At 40.6% G+C, this 21,204-nt stretch overlaps 1 protein-coding gene across 4 annotated transcripts in view; it reads left to right on the forward strand.

Annotated features, from left to right (window-relative positions):
• TAX1BP1 (Tax1 binding protein 1) overlaps positions 1-21,204 on the forward strand; it is a 92,554-nt gene that overhangs the window by 33,966 nt on the left and 37,384 nt on the right. For all 4 annotated transcript variants that reach the window (XM_005296993.5, XM_065583401.1, XM_005296994.5 and 1 more), the window contains exons 4-8: positions 4,614-4,801; positions 6,194-6,352; positions 16,180-16,328; positions 16,454-16,544; positions 19,120-19,305. In XM_005296993.5, the coding sequence (XP_005297050.2) occupies positions 4,614-4,801; positions 6,194-6,352; positions 16,180-16,328; positions 16,454-16,544; positions 19,120-19,305 (773 nt within the window). The remainder of the gene's footprint in view (positions 1-4,613; positions 4,802-6,193; positions 6,353-16,179; positions 16,329-16,453; positions 16,545-19,119; positions 19,306-21,204) is intronic.

Raw genomic sequence — 21,204 nt, forward strand, 5'->3', positions numbered from 1 at the left:
GGATATTGAAGAGAGGGGAGTGAGTTGTACGCTGTTGTAGGTAGCTTGGTTTCCTAGATTCTAGAAGTTTTTGGAAGCTGGGCAGGCCATCTGATAACCGGATTCTGTATAAAACTGGATACCCTGTCTTACTGTTTCAGTCTTATCAGTGTTGAATTCACTAGATGGTGGTTGCTTGTTTTAACTAGTAAATGCAAAAGCTCCTGATCAGGTCTGCAAATGAGTGATTGTCTGCCAAACTCCAGGGAATGGATTTACCTAACTCAACATGCCTGAAGTTGTAGGAAGAAGTAGGAAACAAATGAGTACATTGAAGTAATCAAAACAGAATTCTTCTGAAGTAAACTGTGAACATTATTACAGGTTATTTACAAAAGTCCAGACAAATCTGTTTTTGATTCCTCAGGCTTTGAATAAAGTTAAATCTTTTAAGTCCCTGATCCAAGTCTTTTGGCAGCTCCTCAGTGTTATATTCATTCAAGCAGGAGCAATCTTTGTCCTTGGCACTTAAAAATAGCAAAAATCAATAGTGAATGTATCATAAAACACTTTAAACACAAAGACTTGAATGTGGTAAAGTTGCAGACTTCTTTTGTCCTAGCATTGCCTTCGGTGTATCACAAAATGAGCAATTTAAATAAATGACCAGGGCACTTCAGCCTGAATATGTGTCTTTAGACAAATTTAAAGTAAAATTTGTGTGATTGTCTCTCTCTCCCTCACCCTTTGTATGTTGATTGACTTCTTAGTTTATAAACTCTGCAACAGAGGCCGTATCTACTAATATGTGTGTACAGTGCCTAGCAGATAGGCCTAAGCCCGGATCAGAACCCCTATCAGCCCTTCTATAATATAAATATATTTTATTGATATTGTTACAAAATTTAATAACAAGAAAAATAGTGTTGTTTTGGAGCAGCTTCAGAAATTAGCTTGTTAAAGTAGTTTAATCTTTGCAGTTCTATGATAAAGAATAAACATCACAGTATAAGGTTTCTTTCTGTCTTGACGGTCTTTAATGTTGTATGTATTGATCATGTGGCCGTCAAAAAATGAGATTTCACAGAAACTTGGATCTAAATTTCTGGTCACCTTTGCAGTTCAGGAAGGAAGTGTTCGTTGTGGCATCCCTCATTGATGGAGTTTTGTTTAAGTCAGCTCTCAATCAGCAGTACTTCTCATCTCTGTAAAGTACTTTTCTTGTACTGCCTTTACTTGCTTGTCATTGGGAAAGGTTTATATAATGGGCATATATGGAATGCGTGTCATCAAATTTAAAATTCAGTAATATAAAAGGACAATTTAGTAATACATTACAAGATGTAAATTACAGTGTAAAATTCATTGCTGGTATATTGAGAAGCATTAGATCTTAAACCAGTAGCAGTAGAAGGGAAAAACGACCTAACTAGTTTTAAGATGGAGTTTGATACATTTATGAATAGGATAATGAAACTGGTTTACTTGCCATAACAGGGGATTGGATTTGATGATTTAGGAGGTGCCTATGTCCTCTTTTCATCCTTGTGCCTCAAGATTCTGGGTGTGAAATATCATAGTGGTGCAAGAGCACCACTGTATTTAAGGTTGCATCATGACATCTGTTTAAAAGTCTGACCTTTCTAAGTCCTCTAAAATCAATATGCTTAGTTGAGTTTCTTTGAAATTTGATGTGCCTCAGGAGAGTGTAGTATAGGGTTAATCACCCAAATTTGGGTGATTATCTGTTAGTCTTTAAGGTGCCACCAGACTCCTTGTTGTTTTTGTAGATACAGACTAACACGGCTACCCCTGATACTTGACACCAAATTTGGACTAATTTGAGACAGGAATTCCGGAGACATATGCCCAGAAACAAAGTTATTTTTTAAAAAAAGTTTCTAGGTGGGTTCCACCTCCTCTTTCCCCCGCCCAGCTAGAGATCAAACTACGCAGGTGCTGCCAGTCAAAATAGTCTCAAGCTGTCACATTTTAAGCAAGGTAGTGCATGGCACTGGGGGCCCAAATTGAGAACAGTATTTAAGAAGATATACATTTTTTCCACTGTGCATGTGCCAATACAGAAAAATGACTAGCGGGTTTCTATTCTCGCCATGTTATATACTTTAAAGCTTGACTCTTGTAAGTGCTCTAAAATGGGAATGGTTAATCGGATTGCTTTGAGGCTTGGTGTGCCTCAGAGATACTGGTAGCTTTAGTAATCCAAATTTGGGGTCTTTAGACTGAGGGGTTCCTGAGTTTCAAGCCCCCTCCCCCAAACTGGTTTCCTTCTCCTGCCTTGTACTGTTAAACAGAGAGATACTAATGAATGGCTCAATCACAGACCTTGTTGAGACTCCTGGGCTGTGAATTTACCCTTCAGTTAACATAACTAAGGATAAAGGTAATCACAAGCCCCCATCTAAGACAAAAGGAGTTTTGGAGTGAGTGGCTGGGAGTTGCTGCAGTTTGTGAGTCATGGGTAGCAGTTTTCTTAGCAGCAGGGTGCGGGAATAAACATTTGAATACTTCCTGGGCAGTAGCTTCTGGGGAGAGGTATTAGGGGGCAGAGGAGTAGGAGACTAGGAGGAGAGGGGTTTGCAGTAGCAGTAAGGAGAAGGGGTAAATGGTGATGAATGGTAGGGGAGGCGAGAGAGGCTGGGGGCTCAGTTGAGGGAGGTATGGCACTTCTGTTCTGCCAGTGCACCCCCAACCCCCTGCACTTATTGGCTCATCCCAATGCACCCCCAGCTCTTCTAGCACACCCCAATGCCCTGGACCCTCCAACTCTGCAAGTGCACCCCAACCTCCCTCTACCCCAAGAGTCTTTGGGATGGGAAATACTGTCAAAAACCTATGTTAATGCAGAGTTAAGGTTGCTTGGTGGTATGTTGTCCCCTTGCAGACCACTGAGATGAGAAAACTCAAACGCCTGAAAACTAGTAAATGCACAGTTAAGGTTGCTCATACAACCATAACTCTGTCTTCTTTCAGCAATAACCCAATACACACTAAAAGAACAGGAGTACTTGTGGCACCTTAGAGACCAACAAATTTATTAGAGCATAAGCTTTCGTGGACTACAGCCCACTTAATACAGACATACATTTACTCTGCCACAGATGCTGAAATGTATAAGCTCTTCACCTCCTTTTATGACCCATTCACTCTCACCCACAGGATTCCATGTAACACTGTTAAAGGACTGAAAGGAGGAGAAGGTTGCCCACATCACCTTCCCTTCAGGCTCTTTGAGCAATCCCTCAATGCAGTGTATAGCAGAACATAGTCACACTTGCCCTTGACACTATAAAATTTGCAAGGTTCCAGATCCTGGCTTATACTTGCACACTTAGCTAACTCCCCAGAATCAATACCTCATGTGTACAATTTAAGAATCCCTTCACTGCCTTTTACAGCTCCCTTACCTTTACTCACAGGACACCATCTCAACCTACATGTTCGCTTACCCATCATTAAACCATTAGAATTCTCTCATATTCCACTTCATTTTTGATGATATCTTTTTTATAATAAAAACCCTATGCCAGGGGTTGGCAACTTTTCAGAAGTGGTGTGCTGAGTCTTCATTTATTCACTCTGATTTAAGGTTTTGCGTGCCAGTAATACATTTTAATGTTTTTAGGTCTCTTTCTATAAGTCTATAATATGTAACTAAATTATTGTTGTATGTAAAGTAAATAAGGTATTTAAAATGTTTAAGAAGCTTCATTTAAAATTGAATTAAAATGCAGAGCCCCCCGGACTGGTGGCCAGGACCCGGGCGGTGTGAGTGCCACTGAAAATCAGCTTGTGTGTTGCCTTTGGCACGCGTGCCATAGGTTGCCTACTCCTGCCCTATGCCCTGCTACTGACATAACCTACACAATTCTGCATTGCAATGTTGCCTACTGGATCCTGAAGAGTCACATGCAGCCCTTTTTTTTGCTCACACAGTTGAAAGGCTGCAAAACATAAATTTCCTCAGATTATAGTCATAACTCAGTCAAACACTTCAAAATACCTCGCACACAACCTCACATCACAAACATACATTTACCAAGCAAGCCCAACTACTGCTGCCACCATTTAATGTAGGTACACCTAACACACTGACTGCACCTGGAATATATGCAGATAATTCCCATTGGCTACTGCCAGCTCCAGGGGACCAGAAGGGAAGGTGGCATGGGCAACCTTTTCCTCCCTCCCCACCTTTTTGTCCTGTAATAGTGTTAGATGGAATCCTGTGAGTGAGAGTGAATGAGTTTGTACATTTCAGCAATTGTGGAATTAGTGTAAAGGTATGTGTGTTAATGGGGTATATTGCTGAAAGAGGCAGAGATAAGGTTGCATGGGCAATCTTAACTGTGCATTTCCTGGTTTTCAGAAGTTTGTTTTGCCCAATTCAGTGGTCTGCAGGAGGATGACATACCACCAAGAAAACTTAACTCTGCGTTAATGTAGTTTTTAGCCATTGAATTATACCATAATTCACACTTGGTTTAAATTAAGCAATAAAGCAAAACTAACATATAGGAATCATAATTGTGTACTGTGTGTAGTAGTTCTCATGGTCAATTTGTTACCATGTAAAACTGTTCTGTTTTAAATGTTAATTTTTCTTTCTTTAGGATACTATTTACCAAATGATGATGGAGAATTTTACCAATTCTGTTATGTAACTCATAAGGGTGAGATCCGTGGAGCAAGTACCCCTTTTCAGTTTCGAACCTCTTCTCCTGTTGAAGAATTGCTGACTATGGAGGATGAAGGAAATTCTGATATGTTGGTGGTGACCACAAAAGCTGGACTTCTTGAGGTTTGATTCAACAAACTCAGAAATGTTACCCATATTTTTATTTATATATGTTTATTTCTGGTTTTATCTGTAGGACTTGGTGAATTAACTTTATATAAAAATATAAAGCTAAGCAGATTCCAAAGGTTTTTGATGCCTAAAACTTGAATGCAGGTCTCGTTGCAGAAGATACTTGTAAAATACATGAATTAAAGTTTAGACTTAAGTGCTCAGCATGGCAGTGAGCATAGCATAAAAAGTTAAGTAGCTGTATTTATAGGAGCCATCTTGTGCTTCCCTTCCTTGTCTTTCAACTGCATTCCTGTTTTAGTGGGTTTTTTTTAAATCTGTGTTCCCTCTGAAAGAGCCCCAAAGCAGAAAAAGAAAAATCAAGCTGCATAGTACCCAGATGTCTAACAAGTTAGAAATCACTTTTATTTTCTCCAAGCAATGTTCTGTTATCTTCTGCCTCACACAATTGCATCCATTTAGTGATTGTATCACAAATGCCTACAAAGATGTGCCCAGTGAGAATCCCACATTTTATTTGTGGTCACTACTTTATAAACAGAAAAAGGCAATTTCTTTGTTGAAATTGTTTGAATTAATGAGTGGCAAAATCACTCTACATCTTCTCCCCATGCTTCAGATTTGATTTGTTGTTTTTAACTTGCCTTCAGATATCATGTTTGTGCCCCTACCTAGATTATTGTTATGTATCTGTGCTAGTTGGTTTGGGGATTTCAAGTACTGGGGATAAAAGGGACTTTACACGGTGCAAGGTATCTAGCTGAGATAGCTTACTTTCCCTGTCTTGTTTGCTGTCTGTTGAAGAATGGCTATTCAGATCAGTCTGCATTCTATGTCACCAGAATCACAGAAAAAAGAAATTCCCACTTGAATTCCTGTCTGTTATTCTGTTACATGCTTTGTTTGTCTTTCCTTCACTTTGGCTGTGTCTATATTCAGGATTTTGTGAAGTTCACCCAACATTGCTGTACCACATGTAGACACCTGCTCAGGGCAGGTCTAATAGCATGCTAAAAACCTTGCTTCTGGGTCTAATATAGCTCTTCCACTGTTGCTAGCACTGGTGGAGCAACAATAGTACTTTATTGAAGGGTAAGGAAAATTTCACCGAAACATGAGTGTAAGTAAAGCCCACAACAAAATTTGGTTGTCTAGTACTAATCAAAGTTAAGCTACACTCTGAAATTTCACAAACTAGGGAAGAGAGAGAGTATGTTAAGCTGATGTAGCCAGAGGGTGCACATGCTTTTGTCTTCTGCTGGTTGTCATCTAGTGCTTGACTGATGTGATGGGAAGTAATACACATTAGTTTGTAATGGTTTGATAGGAGTCGGGGCGGGGGGGCGGAAATCACCTCAAAAGAATATTTATTCTGTTTTCTAGTTTAAAATTGAAAAAACAATGAAAGAAAAAGAGGAGCTGTTAAAGGTAGCTACTGCTCTGGAAAAAGAAACTGTACAACTTAGAGATCAACTTGAAAGACTGGAAAAAGAACTTAACCATGAAAAGCAGAGATGTGATCAACTCCAAACAGAGCAAAAGGTTAGTTATATAACTGATTAAAGCTGACTGCATAAGGTGTAATCCACCTTTTTCGAGAACTATCAAAAAACCCTCAGCAATTAGATGTTTACACTAAATTAGGTCAGTTCCTATTACCCATCTACCACTATTATTTTTGTGTTGTAAAATGGTTAAAATACTTCAGGATTTTGGTACCAGGCTTGATGGCAACTGTTACAAGATGTTTGACATTTAATTGTAGAGTTCATAGTGGGAAAACTAGTTGAGGTAATTCAGTTTTCTTGTGTTTCTTTAAAATAGAGGAAGTGTTTTCAAATTCATTCCAAGCAATGGGCTCATAGAAAACAGCATTAAAAGGGTATTAAATTTCAAAAAGCAAATTCTAGGGAATTAAGGAACATAAGTTTTAGCTAACAGTTCCACTGACAAAGCATAATTATGGGGAATGAAAACTAATTGGGTTGGCTTCTTTGAAGGATGTTTCAAAGATCTTGAGGGTAAAAAGTACTGGCATTAGAAATGGTAAAAGCAGAGAAATCTAAAAAGAATTTACAGTGTCAGGTAAGGTTTGCAGAGGAAATAAAAGAGAGAACTAATGGTTGTAATTAGGAATAAGAATTACTTCTCTACATATAATAGGGAGGAAACAAATTACTCTAGGCAGAGTATAGACTCTTAATCAATTATTTAAAATATAATGCTTTTTTAAAAAAAAAAACCCTATCTTTAAGAAGGAAATAAAGTTGGGGGACAGACACGAGGTGATAGCATGGACAACTTTGAAGTAATGAAGCTTGTATAATATAGCTGTGGATAAAAAGGAGTTAATAGAATACTTATAAAATGTCACTACATACAAATCAACAGTTCTGAACGATGTAGCCAGGGATCTGAAGAAATTCTGCTGAATACCTTAATGAACCGTTGTAATATACTTTTGAAGAGTCATGGTGAAATGGGCAGGTGCTAGAGTATTGCAGGATGAAGAAGTTCTAGTATCAATTTTAAATCATGGAAGAAGCAGCAATCTGGCTATTACTAGCCAGTAAATCTTACTTTAGTCTTTAATAAAAGAATGTAATAAATATTAAGAGAGAAATCTGTAAGTGCCTAGAAGGTAACTTTTTGGGAAATGGATGGGGACAAAGGAAGGGGAAAGGATAATATTACAAATAAAGGCCAATGGTCCAAACACTTAGGGATGTATTTAACTTCAAACATGTAAGAAGGCCCACTGAAAGCAGTGGGACTAATTATAAGGATCTGGCCTTAGTGGATCTATGACGGGGCAGCCAAACTTACTGATCCTCTGAGCCACGTATGCTAATCTTCAGAAGTTTGAGAGCTGGGGCACACCTGCCAGGGCTCGGGGCTTCAGCCCCGCGGGGGGTGCCTGCTGGGGCTCAGGGCTTCAGCTTCCCACTGGGCAGAAGCCCCTATCCTATCACTCCACTGCAAAGCAGAGGTCCCTAGCTCTCCCACCCCCAGTCTGGTAGGTGGAGAATGGAGGAGGGGTCTGGGGGCTCCACAAGCCGCACTTCAACAGTAAAAGAGCCACGTGTGGCTCATCAGCCACAGTTTGGCCACCCTAGGTCTAGATGTGTTTATCATTGTGGCACCAAAGTAGGCTTCACTAAAGCATTTGAAAATGAATTTGTCCGGGGATGCGAAATTAATTTGGTCTAGAATATGAATATGGATTGAAAAGTATTTGAAGGACTGTAAATTAAGGGTAATAAAGACAATTTATTGATTTTGGGGGAGGGATTTGTGGGATATCGTACACATTAGTGTTAGTGATCGTGAAAAGGAGGTAAAAACATTTAATTTTCTGATGATACTAAATTCAGTTGAGTTGGAAACATTGAGGACAGAATGCTAATGTGGACAGACTTCGAGAAGCTCGGCAATACAATCAGGAAACAACATTGAGATATGGCCTGACAAATAAACAAATACATCTAAGGGAAAATAAACTGAAACAGAGAGATTCAATTAAAGAAAGAGAGTTAGAAAGTGGTGACGTCAACAGACCACAGATGGTGAGAGACAGTAAAGTAGATATAAAATTGCAATGTGAATTGTTTTCAAATAAAGGCTAATACAATAGTTTTCGGGAAATACAAGTAGGAATAATTATAATTTGAATGAAATTAAATTTAGGCAAAATAATAGGGCTTTTTATCAGGTTTCAGAGTGGTAGCCATGTTAGTCCGTATCAGCAAAAAGAACGAGGAATACTTGTGGCACCTTAGAGACTAACACATTTATTTGAGTATAAGCTTTTGTGGGCTAAAACCCACTTCATCGGAGGCTTATTGGATTATAGAATAGTCTCTTGAAAGAGGTGGCAAAAGCCCATTATTGACAATTACTCTGCACAGTATACCGTAGGGAACAATCTTGTATTAGCAGGTGAATGTGGTAGTTGACCTGAGGTGCGCTAACCTGGCTTCCATTTGTTTGAGTGCAAATCATGTGTGGGTTTAATTTTTGCGTGCTGTAATTTCTGCACACAAAAAATCACACATGTAAAAGTACAGTAATACTCAATTTGTAGACACAGAAGTGTGTTTGCATTAAATTTTAATTGTGTGAATGATTGGCACCAATTATATTAACCATTTATAATTTTTATGATTTTCTGAATGTGTACTAAAGTGAAATTTATTAATGCTTGTCTTGTTTGGTATCTCCTGAGTGATCATGTATGTTAGACACATATTTGTAGTGCCCCAACACTTGTGTGTGAAGTAAGTCTGCAGTTGAGCTAGTATTGTAAAGTCCCACCTACACTAGCTTACAATAAAGTTTAAAAGCCACTTGTCTAATGGAGCTCTAGAATGCTTTAGCTGGCCAGAGTGTATAGGTTAAACTGAATAGAAACGTACACAGACCAGTGCTTGAGCTTAGGGTGAGACTGCTCTAACATTTTGTTCCATCATGCTTGCCTGGCAGTGTGAAGACAGAAAATTTCTCATTTGTATGACACTGTGAATGAAATCTTAGCCCTATTGAAGTAAATGGCAAAATTTCCTATGGGAATTCTCCTGATTTTTCCCAACAGTTCCCTAATTTTTTTTTTTTTGGGGGGTATAACTCCCTTTTCCCAAAGTAAAGCTGACACAGGTGTCAAAAAGTAGTACTATAGAACCTTTCTTTTCTGAGTTTTGTTCCTACTTCCAGTCTCTCCACCACTCTAATCTCGTTTCCCGTCTGTTAGTACTCTTTTGTTCTATTCTCCATATTTCACCCCATTACTTTCTCAGTCCACTTTACAATCTTATCTAAGCAGAATATAAACCTAATATCATCAGAGTTCAGATCACATTTCTGAACTCAGGATGTTAACTCAGGTTTGAAATTAGGCAAAATGAATTAATCTATTTCTCGTAAGAGAGTGTAACACTTTGCATGCTGCCTTTCACCCAGCATTTTCAAACCCAAAGGTGCTGTTTTCTAAACCTAATTTACTCAACTCTAAAATTCAGCCACTTATAAGTGGAATACATGATTTACCTTTAATAGAAACACTACATAACAACTTAAAGGGTTGGTTTAAAGATTCCTCTGAAACAATTGTACAGTATTCATTTAAATTGCAGTAACTAGCTTTTATTTTCTCTGTGATTTACAATGAGATCAGTTTAAACTAGCAGGTTTGCATGACTCGATAATTTTTGAAGAAGGCAATAATCTAAGCAATCCAGTAACTGGGCTTTTATAAAACCAAACAGGACAGTACTCCAGTTGAGGCCATATCAGAGTGGACTAGAGCAGAAGAATTACTTCTCATGTCTTGCTTACAACACTCCTGCTAATACATCCCAGAATATTTCTCCCCCCCCCCCCCTTTTTATTTTATTTTTTTGTGAGTGTTACACTGTTGACTCATATTTAGCTTGTGATCCCTTATTGCCCCCAGATCCCTTTCCGCAGTACTCCTTCCTAGGCAGTCATTTCCCATTTTGTATGTGTGCAACTGACTGTTCCTTCCTACATGGAGTACTTTGCATTTTTCCTTATTGAATTTTATCCTATTTACTTCAGACTATTTCTCCAGTTTGTCCAGATCATTTTGAATTTTAATCCTATCCTCCAAAGCACTTGCAACCCCTCCCAGCTTGGTATCATCCGCAGACTTTATAAGTGTACTCTCTATGCCATTATCTAAATCATTGGTGAAGATATTGAACAGAACTGGACCCAGGACCAATCCCTGCGAGACCCCACTTGATATGCCCTTCCAGCTTGACTGTGAACCACTGATTACTAACCTCTGGGAATGGTCTCCTAACCAGTTATGCACTCACCTTATAGTAGTTCCATCTAGGTTATATTTCTCTGGTTTGTTTAGGAGAAGCTCATGTGAGACAGTATCAAAAGCCTCACTAAAGTCAAGATATACTACATCCACTGCTTTTCCCCCATCCACAAGTCTTGTTACCCTGTCAAAGAAAGCTATTAGGTTGGTTTGACACGCTATGTTCTTGATAAATCCATGCTGACTGTTACTTATCACCTTATTATCTTCTAGTTGTTTGCAAATTGATTCCTTAATTATTTGCTCCATTATCTTTTCGGTTACTGAAGTTAAGATGACCTCTGCAGTGTGTATAGAAAAGGTTAGGGTTACACTTTTATCTGAACCAAAGCTTGTACTCCACCATGTCTTCCAGAGAAGTTTGCAGCTCCATCAAATGCACAAGTAGCCATCTGTTTGGTGTCCAATTTACAAGCATTTAACTCTTCTAAGATGTGGGTTGTCACAGATGCAGCTGATGTGGCTTCTATAACCTGAACATATAGAAATGCATCTACTGGCCTACCACTGACATCAGGATAATGTATGCAACGACTTAATGCTTGATGCACGTTTGCATGAGTGTATTCATTAGCCATGTATGCACATTTTTTAAGGTGGTGAGAGAGTTCTTGAATTTTTCAACTACTGAGTCTTTCACTGTTGAATCGCCTGATTCTAACCAGTCAGTTGAGTTTCTTGCAGAAATATAGTGAGCATTTGCAGGTCTTGTTCGGAGCCAGTATCTGACTTCAGGGTTAACAAATGACAATGCACTTAACATTGGCCTCCAGCTTGTAGTGTGTGGTATCTCTTGCTTAAATAAACTGTGTTGAGTCTCCAGCATTCTTAAAGCCTCATTAAGTACTTCTAAAACTGGCTTTGATAGTGGCTGGTTTATAAGGCTTTCTGAATGTTGATACAGTCCAGAGGCCTGGTGTTTTGTAGCCTTTTCATGGAGTTTGTCAGCATTGGCTTTGCTGATCCGTCTGGCAAATCAAGCTCTTCCAGTTTTACCAATTATAGCCGTGGGAAGCTTTCCTTCTTCGTAAGGTTATTTGCAAGAGTGCACCAGTAGTCATCTTTTGTAACTTCAATAAATGGGAAAAGTTTGACCGACAAACATCTGGAACTGAATTTAGGTTGTGGAGACACTGTTTTTTCAGTAGGTAGCTGCATTTGTGCTTTGGGCTGTTTGGATGTTGATGCACCATTTGAATCTTCAGATGACATGTTGGTATATTCTTGGCTCTTGGTATGTTCTTCATCTTGTTTGGTTTGACCCCGGGGTGGTGGTGGGAGGGTGGTGATTGGAGAGTTCATCGGGGTGTAGGGAAACCCCTGCCTGATGCAGGTCATAGAATTTATAAGAGTGACCTTGGATTTGATCAGGGTGAAGACCAGCTCCCATCCCCAGGAAAGATTTTTGCATCATGGGTGCTCTGATAGACCTAGTTACACAAATCCCTAGAACATCAGTTCAGATGTGCCTCACTCTCTTGGGGCATATGGTATCATGTTCTTATGTGACGCCTTTCACCAGACCCTGCCTCCGTTGCTTAGAAGCGTGCCACCAAACAGTATATGCACTGAGCAAGTGCAGCATGAACACCATGAGGTGACATGGTAGATGGACCCTGGACATGAGTTTGTTGGTGTTCCCTTCAGGGCTTTGGAGTGGAGCCCGGAGCTGGAGCGCGGAGTAGCTCCGGAGCAGTGGAGCTGCAGGTTTTTGCCGGGAGCTGGAACGGAGCTGGAGCACAGCTCCAAAGCCCTTGTTCCCTTTCTATTCCCCACACCCAACAAGTTGGTAGTTACAGTTGCCTCCCTTATGGTCTGGGAAGTGCACATGGGTGATGTGTAATCAAGGTACTTGGATGCCTCAGAGAACCAGAATGCATCTAAATCTGGACCTGAGAGCAGTAGAGATCCTTGCAAAGCATTCCTACCACTCATACAATCTCAGCATCTTCCTGATCACTTTCCTCTCCTCTACGTGCTTCAGAATTGATTCCTTGAGGACCTGCTCCATTATTTTTTCCAGGAACTGAAGTGAGCTTCTCGTCCATTGTAACCCCTATGTCTTTTTTTCTGCAGAACTGCTGCCTAGCCACTCGGTCCCTAATCTGTAGCAGTGCATGGGATTCTTCCGTGCATGGGAAACTGGTAGAAAAGTCTGTGCTCTAAAGAACCCTGATAGCCCTTCTGGTAACCATGTATGAGATCTTCAGGTCCTTAGATAAGATCATCTTTACTGTGTCATTTTGGCCTGGAGTATTTATTGGTATATTATATCTGTCTTTCTGTCATTAACTTTTGTCATTTAACTTTCCATTTTGTTGTGCTAAGCTCTATCCCATTACATCTGGTTGCCTGATATTCTTAGACTTAATATTGCTCTGCCTGGGCACAAGGAGCATGTTGTAGTTAAATGTCAGCCTTAATTTGAATTGCCCTTTTGACAGTCTGTGCCACCACTAAAAATCTCATAGACAGAGATTTTTTGTAATTTTGAGTTGACTGTACAGAGCAAAGATACTGCTGTTCTGAATCTTAAGCAGTTATTTGTCTCCCTCTCGTGGCCAGATAGGACTAGTGAACAATGTTCTAACATTGCAGTGGTGACAACTCTTACAGTAGTTTGCTAAATGTATAACCTTGGTGTACAGTGAATCTGTTCCTTTAACCTGCTTTTTCTTTGATCCTGTAAACTTTTGGAAAATGTTTCAGTACATATAACACTGATATAAACTGGAACACAGGCAGATTTATTGATTTAATAAATTTGTTCTTTCAACAGGTCTTAAAAATTTATTTTGCTGTTTGGAGGTTTTTATGTTAATCTGATTTATTTCTCTAACGGGTATCAGTATAAATCCAGGTTCTACAGCCATGATCTGCGCAGTAACGTTATTCATTTAAAAGTCGTATTCAAATATCAAATATTCATTTGAGTTAGCTTCCCTACCTGGTTTACTAGAAGTGGTTGGAAAATGACTGGGAGCACCTTGTTACTAATGCAGTGTGTTCAGTCTGCATTGCAAGTGCCCAGATCAGATGACACAAAGTAAAGTACAAAAACTGAGCATTTTTAAATATTTTTTGTGCTAATTTTTTACCCAAACTATATGATTTTTGATAACTTGCACAATTTTAAAATGTGAACCTTTTGTGGGTAGAAATCTTTATTTAAAATTAAAAAAAAAAAAAAGATTTTAAAAATGAAACAACCCCTAGAGTTACTTGTTTTGGCACCAGGAATTTCTCCCTTAGGTGCTGTCAATGTTCTTATGAGGAGAAAACTGTTTGACTACCTGTAAATGTTTTAATTGATCTTGCCTTATTTATTTTTTAAACTGATTAATTTAGACAAATTGTTGATCTAATTTGGTGGAAGGACTAATTTGCAGACATTAAGTAGTATAGATAAATGAAGTTCTTGCATTTTATTTCAGATTTATTTATGAGAATAGCCATGAGCAAATGGCAGTTTTTTGTGAAATGACAGAATTAATGTGTCCTAAAGTAAACTATAACATACTACAAAATCAATATGGGACTTTTTTGTGTGTACGTTTATAGTAGTGTCCATAGACTCCTTCCTGCAAACATTACACATTTGAATAATCCCATTGAAGCTAGTGGAGCTAATTATGTGAACAATGTTACTTCACATGTGTATTTGCAGGATTAAGCCTTAAATCTGTTTTTAAATATCCGAGATTTATGCACAATATAAACGTTTTAAGATTTTGTTGAAAGCAAATGTACATTGCCTTCATAGTTAATTCAGATGTATTCACTTGTTTCCCACTTCTGTATTTTCTTAGAAATTGAAATAATAAATGTAGTGGTTATTGATACAAGTGAGGTTATGTTTTAGTTTTTATGATAAACCCTGGATTTTTTGGATTTGCAGGTGCAAATATCTTTTTTAAAGTATGTTTTAAGTATGATAAGGAATTTATTTTAGATGTCTTCCAAAGTTGTATCTGCTTGCTTGACTGACAAAAACATAGTTTTACTACTGACAACATCTTAGAACTGACAGTTATGGGAGAATGAGCTGGATTCTCTTTAGCCATAGGCATCATAAACAGCATTGCCAGCTAACTTAGTTTCCAGAATCTTTGTTACTGGTAATGATTGTAAAGAGGTAGAACACAGTGGCCGGGCTGCAGCTCCGAGCCCCTCCTCCGGAGCTGGGTCGGGGAGACCCATGCTGGCAGCTGTGGGGAGCCTGGGTTCCTCCACCTGCCCTGGGTGGGGAGGTCAAGCAGCCCCCGGCCCATGTCCCTGCCCCCAGGCCTTCTGCCCGGGGCAGGTGGAGGGACCTAGGCTCCCCACAGCTGCCAGCGTTGCTCTCCCTGACCCAGCCAGGGTGGGTGAGATGGGGCTCGGAGTCATAGCCCGGCCACGGTAAGAGCAGGATGGACAGCTGTGGGGAGCCGCGGCGGACCCTCCACCTGCCCTGGGTGGGGGGCCCAGGCAGCTCCACAGGTCACCCCTCCCCTGACAGGCCACTGTGGAGCTGCATGCGGGGGGGCTGAGAGCAGTCCCCGGCGGTGTCCCCACCCAGCCGAGGACAGGTGGAGGGTCTGCGACTTGGTGTGGGCTCCCCACAGCTGTCAGCGTGGCACTCTGCAACTGGGCTCGGGGGAGGGGGCTCGGAGCCTCACCCTGGCCACGGTAAGTAGAGCCCTACAAATCTGCCGATATCCGCAGACAATTTTCGTGGATCAGATGCAGATACAGTTTTGTATCTGTAAAAATTGGTTACTTTTTTCCCCCTTTTCAATCTCTGCTTAATCCTTAATCCCTTGTGTGGATTTATATATATGTGTTAAGTAAATACACCTATTTTCTGTATGTAGTTGGCAACAGGCTTATAAATATATACATTTATATGAAAAGATACAACATTAGAGACGTAAGAAAAGACCTTTTGGGGCCATCCAGCCCATCTTTGTGTTAGTACAGTCTATTCTACGGTGTGATATTACGTCTTTAAGTCCTTTCTGTTTCATCCTGTTATATGTAGTTAAAAGTATATTCAGTGAGAGAACCCAATACAATTTCTCTCCCTTCTGGTGAGTTGGTTAGTTACACTTATATGAAGACAGGTATCATCCTCAAGACCCCAATTTGCATTAAATCTTAAAACTGAAATTTCTTTTTGCAAGTATGTTTCCATTTTAGAGACATAAGTATTGCTTTTTTTAAAATACTGAGAACGGGAAAGATGTAACATGACGAAAAAACAATTGATTTACATCCCATGCTTCTTTAGTTGAACAAGTGTGCTACAGTATGAAAATAGGTTGTATCTATGCACAATTTGGTTAGTTTAGAATTTATAATAAATAGTGTTTTAAAGGGGAAAATTATATTTTAAAAATGCATTGAGTGTAATAAGGAAGATGTTTTGAGTAGAGTCAGCGTTAAAAGTATAGAAATTGGCCCTCTAAACTATTTGAAAATGTGTTTCTAAATGTATTTCTTATAATAAATTATATCTATGTATGTATATATATTTTAAAAGGCTAATCTTGAAGCATCAGAAACTCTTAAAATTGAAAATGAAGAACTGAAGAAAAAGTATGATGAGACTACTTCGAAAGTTCTCCAACTTGAAGAAGATATCATGACTGTCACTCAGAAAGCTATTGCAAAAGAAACTGAGTTAGACAGGTATTTGGCCATCTTCTTGCCAGACTTGTTTTATTTTAGTGTTTGTTTATGCAGTCATATAAATTGAGAAGAAATATAACATTTGAATGAATTACTACATTAATATCAATCAATCCATTCCCTAGTCTGAAAGACAAATTGAAGAAAGTCGTCTTTGAGAAAGAACAACTTGAATGTCAGTTAAAGACTGAAAAGGACGAGAAGGAACTTTACAAGGTAACATATTCTTTCCAGCTGCATGTCCATAAGCTAGATGACTTAGAATAAGACTAATGACATTTTAGAGAGAGATGTGATAAACTGAATACTCTTAGATAAAAATGGATGGGAAAAACATCAGAATTTGGCACAAGATGTGGAAGGGTCTCTAGAGGCATACTTTATCAATGGAGACCCAATGATTGAACTCTTTTTGCTAGTACAAATTGCATCTTCACTAGGTGATTTAGCCAGTGTAGCTATACTTGTAAACCCTTTCTGTTGTAGACAAGGCTTCAATGGTAAAATTCCAAACCCTCCTAACTAGTCAAAGTGAGCTTTTGGAGCCACCCTGGTTACGATGAAATATGTATTTATTTTTATATCAATCTATGGTACTACCTCAGACAAATGGATTTGAGAAGGTAGATACAAGAATCAGTGGTACTTCAGAAATGTCTCTACTAGCTTGTACTAGGGCAGGGTCGGGCAGACGTTTTGGCCTGAGGGCTGCATCAGGTTTTGTAAATTGTATGGAGGGCCGGTTAGGGGAAGGGGTCATGGCCCGGCCCCCATCTCCTATCTTGCCCCCTCCCCCACTCCTGCCCCATGGCCCCTCTGGGAGCCCTGCCCCATCCAACCCCCTCATTCCCTGATGGCCCCTATGGGAGCCCTGCCCCATCCACACACACCCCGCTCCCTGTCCCCTGAGTGCCCCCGGACTCCCGCCGCCCCATCCAACCCCTCCTCTCATTCCTGACATCCCTCTCCCACCCCAGGACCCTTTCCCCATCCAGCCACCCCTTCTCCCTGTCCCCTGACTGCCCCTGGAACCCCTGCCCCTGACTGCTCCCTGCCACCCTATCCAACCCCTCTTCCTTCCTGACTGCCCCCCGGAACCCCTGCCCCCATTCAATCCCCTGTTCCCCCCCCCAACCACCATCCACACCCCCGCCCCCGACCACCACCCCGAACTTCCCTGCCCTCTATCCAAGCCCCCCGCGCTCCCTGCCCCCTTACCACACTGCCTGGAGCACCGGTGGCTGGCGGCGCTATAGCTGCACCGCTCGGCTGCTGTCGCTGCCACCACGCAGCAGAGAGCACCGGGTCAGGCTGGGCTCTGCCACTGCGCTGCCCCAGGTGGTCACAGCCCCGCTGCCCAGAGCATTGCGCCGGCGGCTGAGCGAGTGAGCTGAGGCTGCGGGGGAGGGGGAACAGCAGGGGAGGGGCCGGGGGCAAGCCTCCCAGGCCAGGAGATCGGGGCCGGGCAGGACAGTCCCGCGGGCCATTATTTGCCCACCCCTGAACTAGGGCTTACTTAAGGCTATTGTTCTTTATCTTCTCCTCTTAGAAGCAGTTGTCTGGATGAGATGTTAGAACATTAACATCTTTAGGTTATCTACATAGCTTTAAAAAAAAAAAAAAATAGGGTGTGCCTAAAAGCATGTCTGCATCCAAGGAGCAGCTCTTTGTATTAGAGACAATACTGGAAAAGCCTAGTCCCTAAGTCTCCTGTAAACATCAAGGCGCATTCCATAACCACAGTGTTTTCCTTGTCAGGGGGCAGAGCAAATGGGAGACTTCTAGATCTGCATTGGGCACATGCTTGGGATATGTAACACTTATTTACTAGCTATTACATATTAGGTATGGTGGCATCTTCAAATATTACTTGGCTGTAACTGACTGCTCTTTCCAGGTAGTCCCACCCATTGTCTCTGGTACTGGGTACTGCTGTTGCAGTCCCATTTGTCTAGACTGGTATAAGAGGATGTTGTTAGAAGAGTAACGCCTCTCTGTAATTTCCCCCAAATCATTTTATACCGGTCTAGACATCCCATCCCCATCAGGAAAGTGTTAGCCCAGTGGTTCTCAACCAGGGGTATGCGTATTCCTGGGAGTAGGCTGAGGTCTTCCAGTGCGTATGTCAACTCATTTAGATATTTGACTAGTTTTACAATAGGCTACATAAAAAGCACTAGGAAAGTCGGTATAAACTAAACTTTCATACGGACAATAACTTGTTTATATGGCTTTATATATTATACACTGAAAAGTAAGTACAATATATGTATTCTAATCGATTTATTTTATAATTATATGGTAGAAACAAGGAAGTAAGCAATTTTTCATAGTGTGTAGTCACACTTGTATATTCTTATGTCTGATTTTGTGACCAAGTAGTTTTTAAGTGAGGTGAAAGGGGGTACAGGTTCCTGAAAGGGGTACAGTAGTCTGGAAAGGTTGAGAGCCACTGTGTTAGAGTTTTCAGAATTATTATGCTTGCCCTATTCTTAGAACAAGGCTGTGTTTTCTAGTAGTATAGTAAAGCTGGTGTTTGGATGGTATAGCTGGAAAGCAGCAGTCAGAAAGCTTCTAATATAAGGATAGTGACATTATCAAGTGTTTGATTATCAGTTTCCAGCAGATAGAGATACTAGTCAAGTCTGATATAGGAGGACTTAGAAAACGTTTAAATGAACAGGTGAGAAGTTATTCTTTGATTTGAGATACACAATAGTCTTTATAATGTGACTGATTCCTGTGATTTAATTGGAAAAGATGAGTTTGACACTTTTGAGCATCATTACAGATACACTTGAAGAATACAGAAATAGAAACCACCAAGCTAGTAAAAGAGGTTCATACATTAAAGAATTTGGATGCGAACAAAGAAAATATGATATCCCATTACAAAGAGGAAGTTGGCAAGTTACAGCTATGTATAGCTGAAAAAGAAAACCTGAAGAGAGCTTTCTTGCTTTCCTCCTCAAACAAGGTAAGCGGTACGCATATAATTGGCCCAATTTGAAAATACATTTCACAAACTTTAATCGTTTTTAATTTAAGGTTATATGTGTTTGGCAAAGGAGCGGGAGGAGTTGATGGTCACTTCCAGGATATATGCCTGAATATCAGGGAGGATAGAGGAGTTTTCAATAAAGACAGAGAAATGAGAGTGTGGGAGAGAGTTTAGGAACAAAATAAGTTCAGTTTTAGCCATGCTAAGTTTGAGTTGATGGAAAAATATCTGGGGGGTGGGGGGGAGAGATATCTGAGACAGGCTAAAATGAAGGGGGAGATGGAGGGACACAGGCATGGAGAGTTAATTTGTGAGTTGTCAGCTGGAGCCCGCACCCTGAACCCCTCCTGCAGCCCAACCCCCTGCCCTGAGCCCTCTGCTGGACTCCTCCTGCACCCCAACCCCCTGCCCTGAGCCCCCTCATACACCCCACACCTCAACCCCCTATCCCAGCCCTACATTCATGGCCCTGCATGCAATTTCCCCATCCAGATATGGCCCTCAGGCCAAAAAGTTTGCCCCTCCCTGGTCTACTCAGTGGTATTCTTTTCAGCAACTAAAGATTTACCACTGAAATATTTTTATGCTGGGTGGTTTTTATACATACATTTCCTTGAATTGTATTTAGTATCCAACCTAATCTGTTACTTTCAATGTCACATATTTTTTTCCCCCCAAAAGGACAAACTTGAGACTATTAGAAAGTAACAGAGGGTCCTGTGGCACCTTTAAGACTAACTTCTGTTAGTCTTAAAGGTGCCACAGGACCCTCTGTTACTTTTTACAGATTCAGACTAACATGGCTACCCCTCTGATACTTGAGACTATTAGGCTACTCTAACCTTTGGTGAATGTAATTATGAATAAATTCAAGTATCTGAAATAATGAAACACATTGGGTGCAACCCAGAAAACAGTCAAAGGGCATGTGCTTGTCTAAATTACATCAACCTCCTGGAGCTGCCCTGTGGTATGCAGTGCTGCCTGGAATCTTTGCAGCACTGTGTGTGGTGACTCTGTCCCTGTCCTGCTGTAGTCCCATCCCGGCATGCTTCCGATGCCAGGCTGATGAAGCAGGTCCTTGGAAGATACCCTTACAGCTCTATCTTTCCCAGTGCCTGCACCAAAAGAATCCTCCTTTGGCCAGATATGGGGCTTTTAGGGCACCTCTTCACCACTCCCAGCCTTTTCATGGTGTACAGGGCCCGAGCAAGAGAGAGGATGTCATCCAGTACTTTTATGTAAAGTCTCCTCTACCATACAAGTGAATTCTGTTTGTGAAACTGTAGATAGCTGTTTCTGCTTATCAGAACTGTTGTAATGTTAATAGAGTACAAAATACGTTTTTAAAGTTACGTTAATTGTGTTTAAAATGTAAGCTTGAAATGCAATAAAAAGGTAGTGTGCAAAGTAGTAAGTAAAAATATTATTTATTAACACTTCTGTTTTGAAACAGATTGTTCATATATAGTATACTTTTAACTCATTTTAATGATAAATGATTGACTCAAAATTGTGTACAATCAAATAAGGGAAAAAATAGGAGGTGCGCGTGTACAAGTCAGTTCTTCTTTGAGTGCTTGCTCATGTCCATTCCACATTAGGTATGTGTGCTCGCCACATGCAGCGGTGCTGGAAGATTTTTCCTTAGCAGTATCCACAGGGGACTGTGGCACCCACATGGCACGGTATAAGGGGCACCGCCATCTCCCCCCACCCTCAGTTCCTCCTTGCTGCCATATCTGTGCCGGACTATCTGCTTCAGCTAGCATTGTTTCATTCTCGGTTCTGGCGAACTTTGAAATCCTGTAATATAGTTGTATATGGTTAGTGCCGGTGCAGAGGGTAGAGTTCATTGGAGTGGTCCTTGACTTG

Source organism: Chrysemys picta, chromosome 2 (assembly GCF_011386835.1).
Source record: "Chrysemys picta bellii isolate R12L10 chromosome 2, ASM1138683v2, whole genome shotgun sequence".
Lineage (NCBI taxonomy): Eukaryota > Metazoa > Chordata > Testudines > Emydidae > Chrysemys > Chrysemys picta.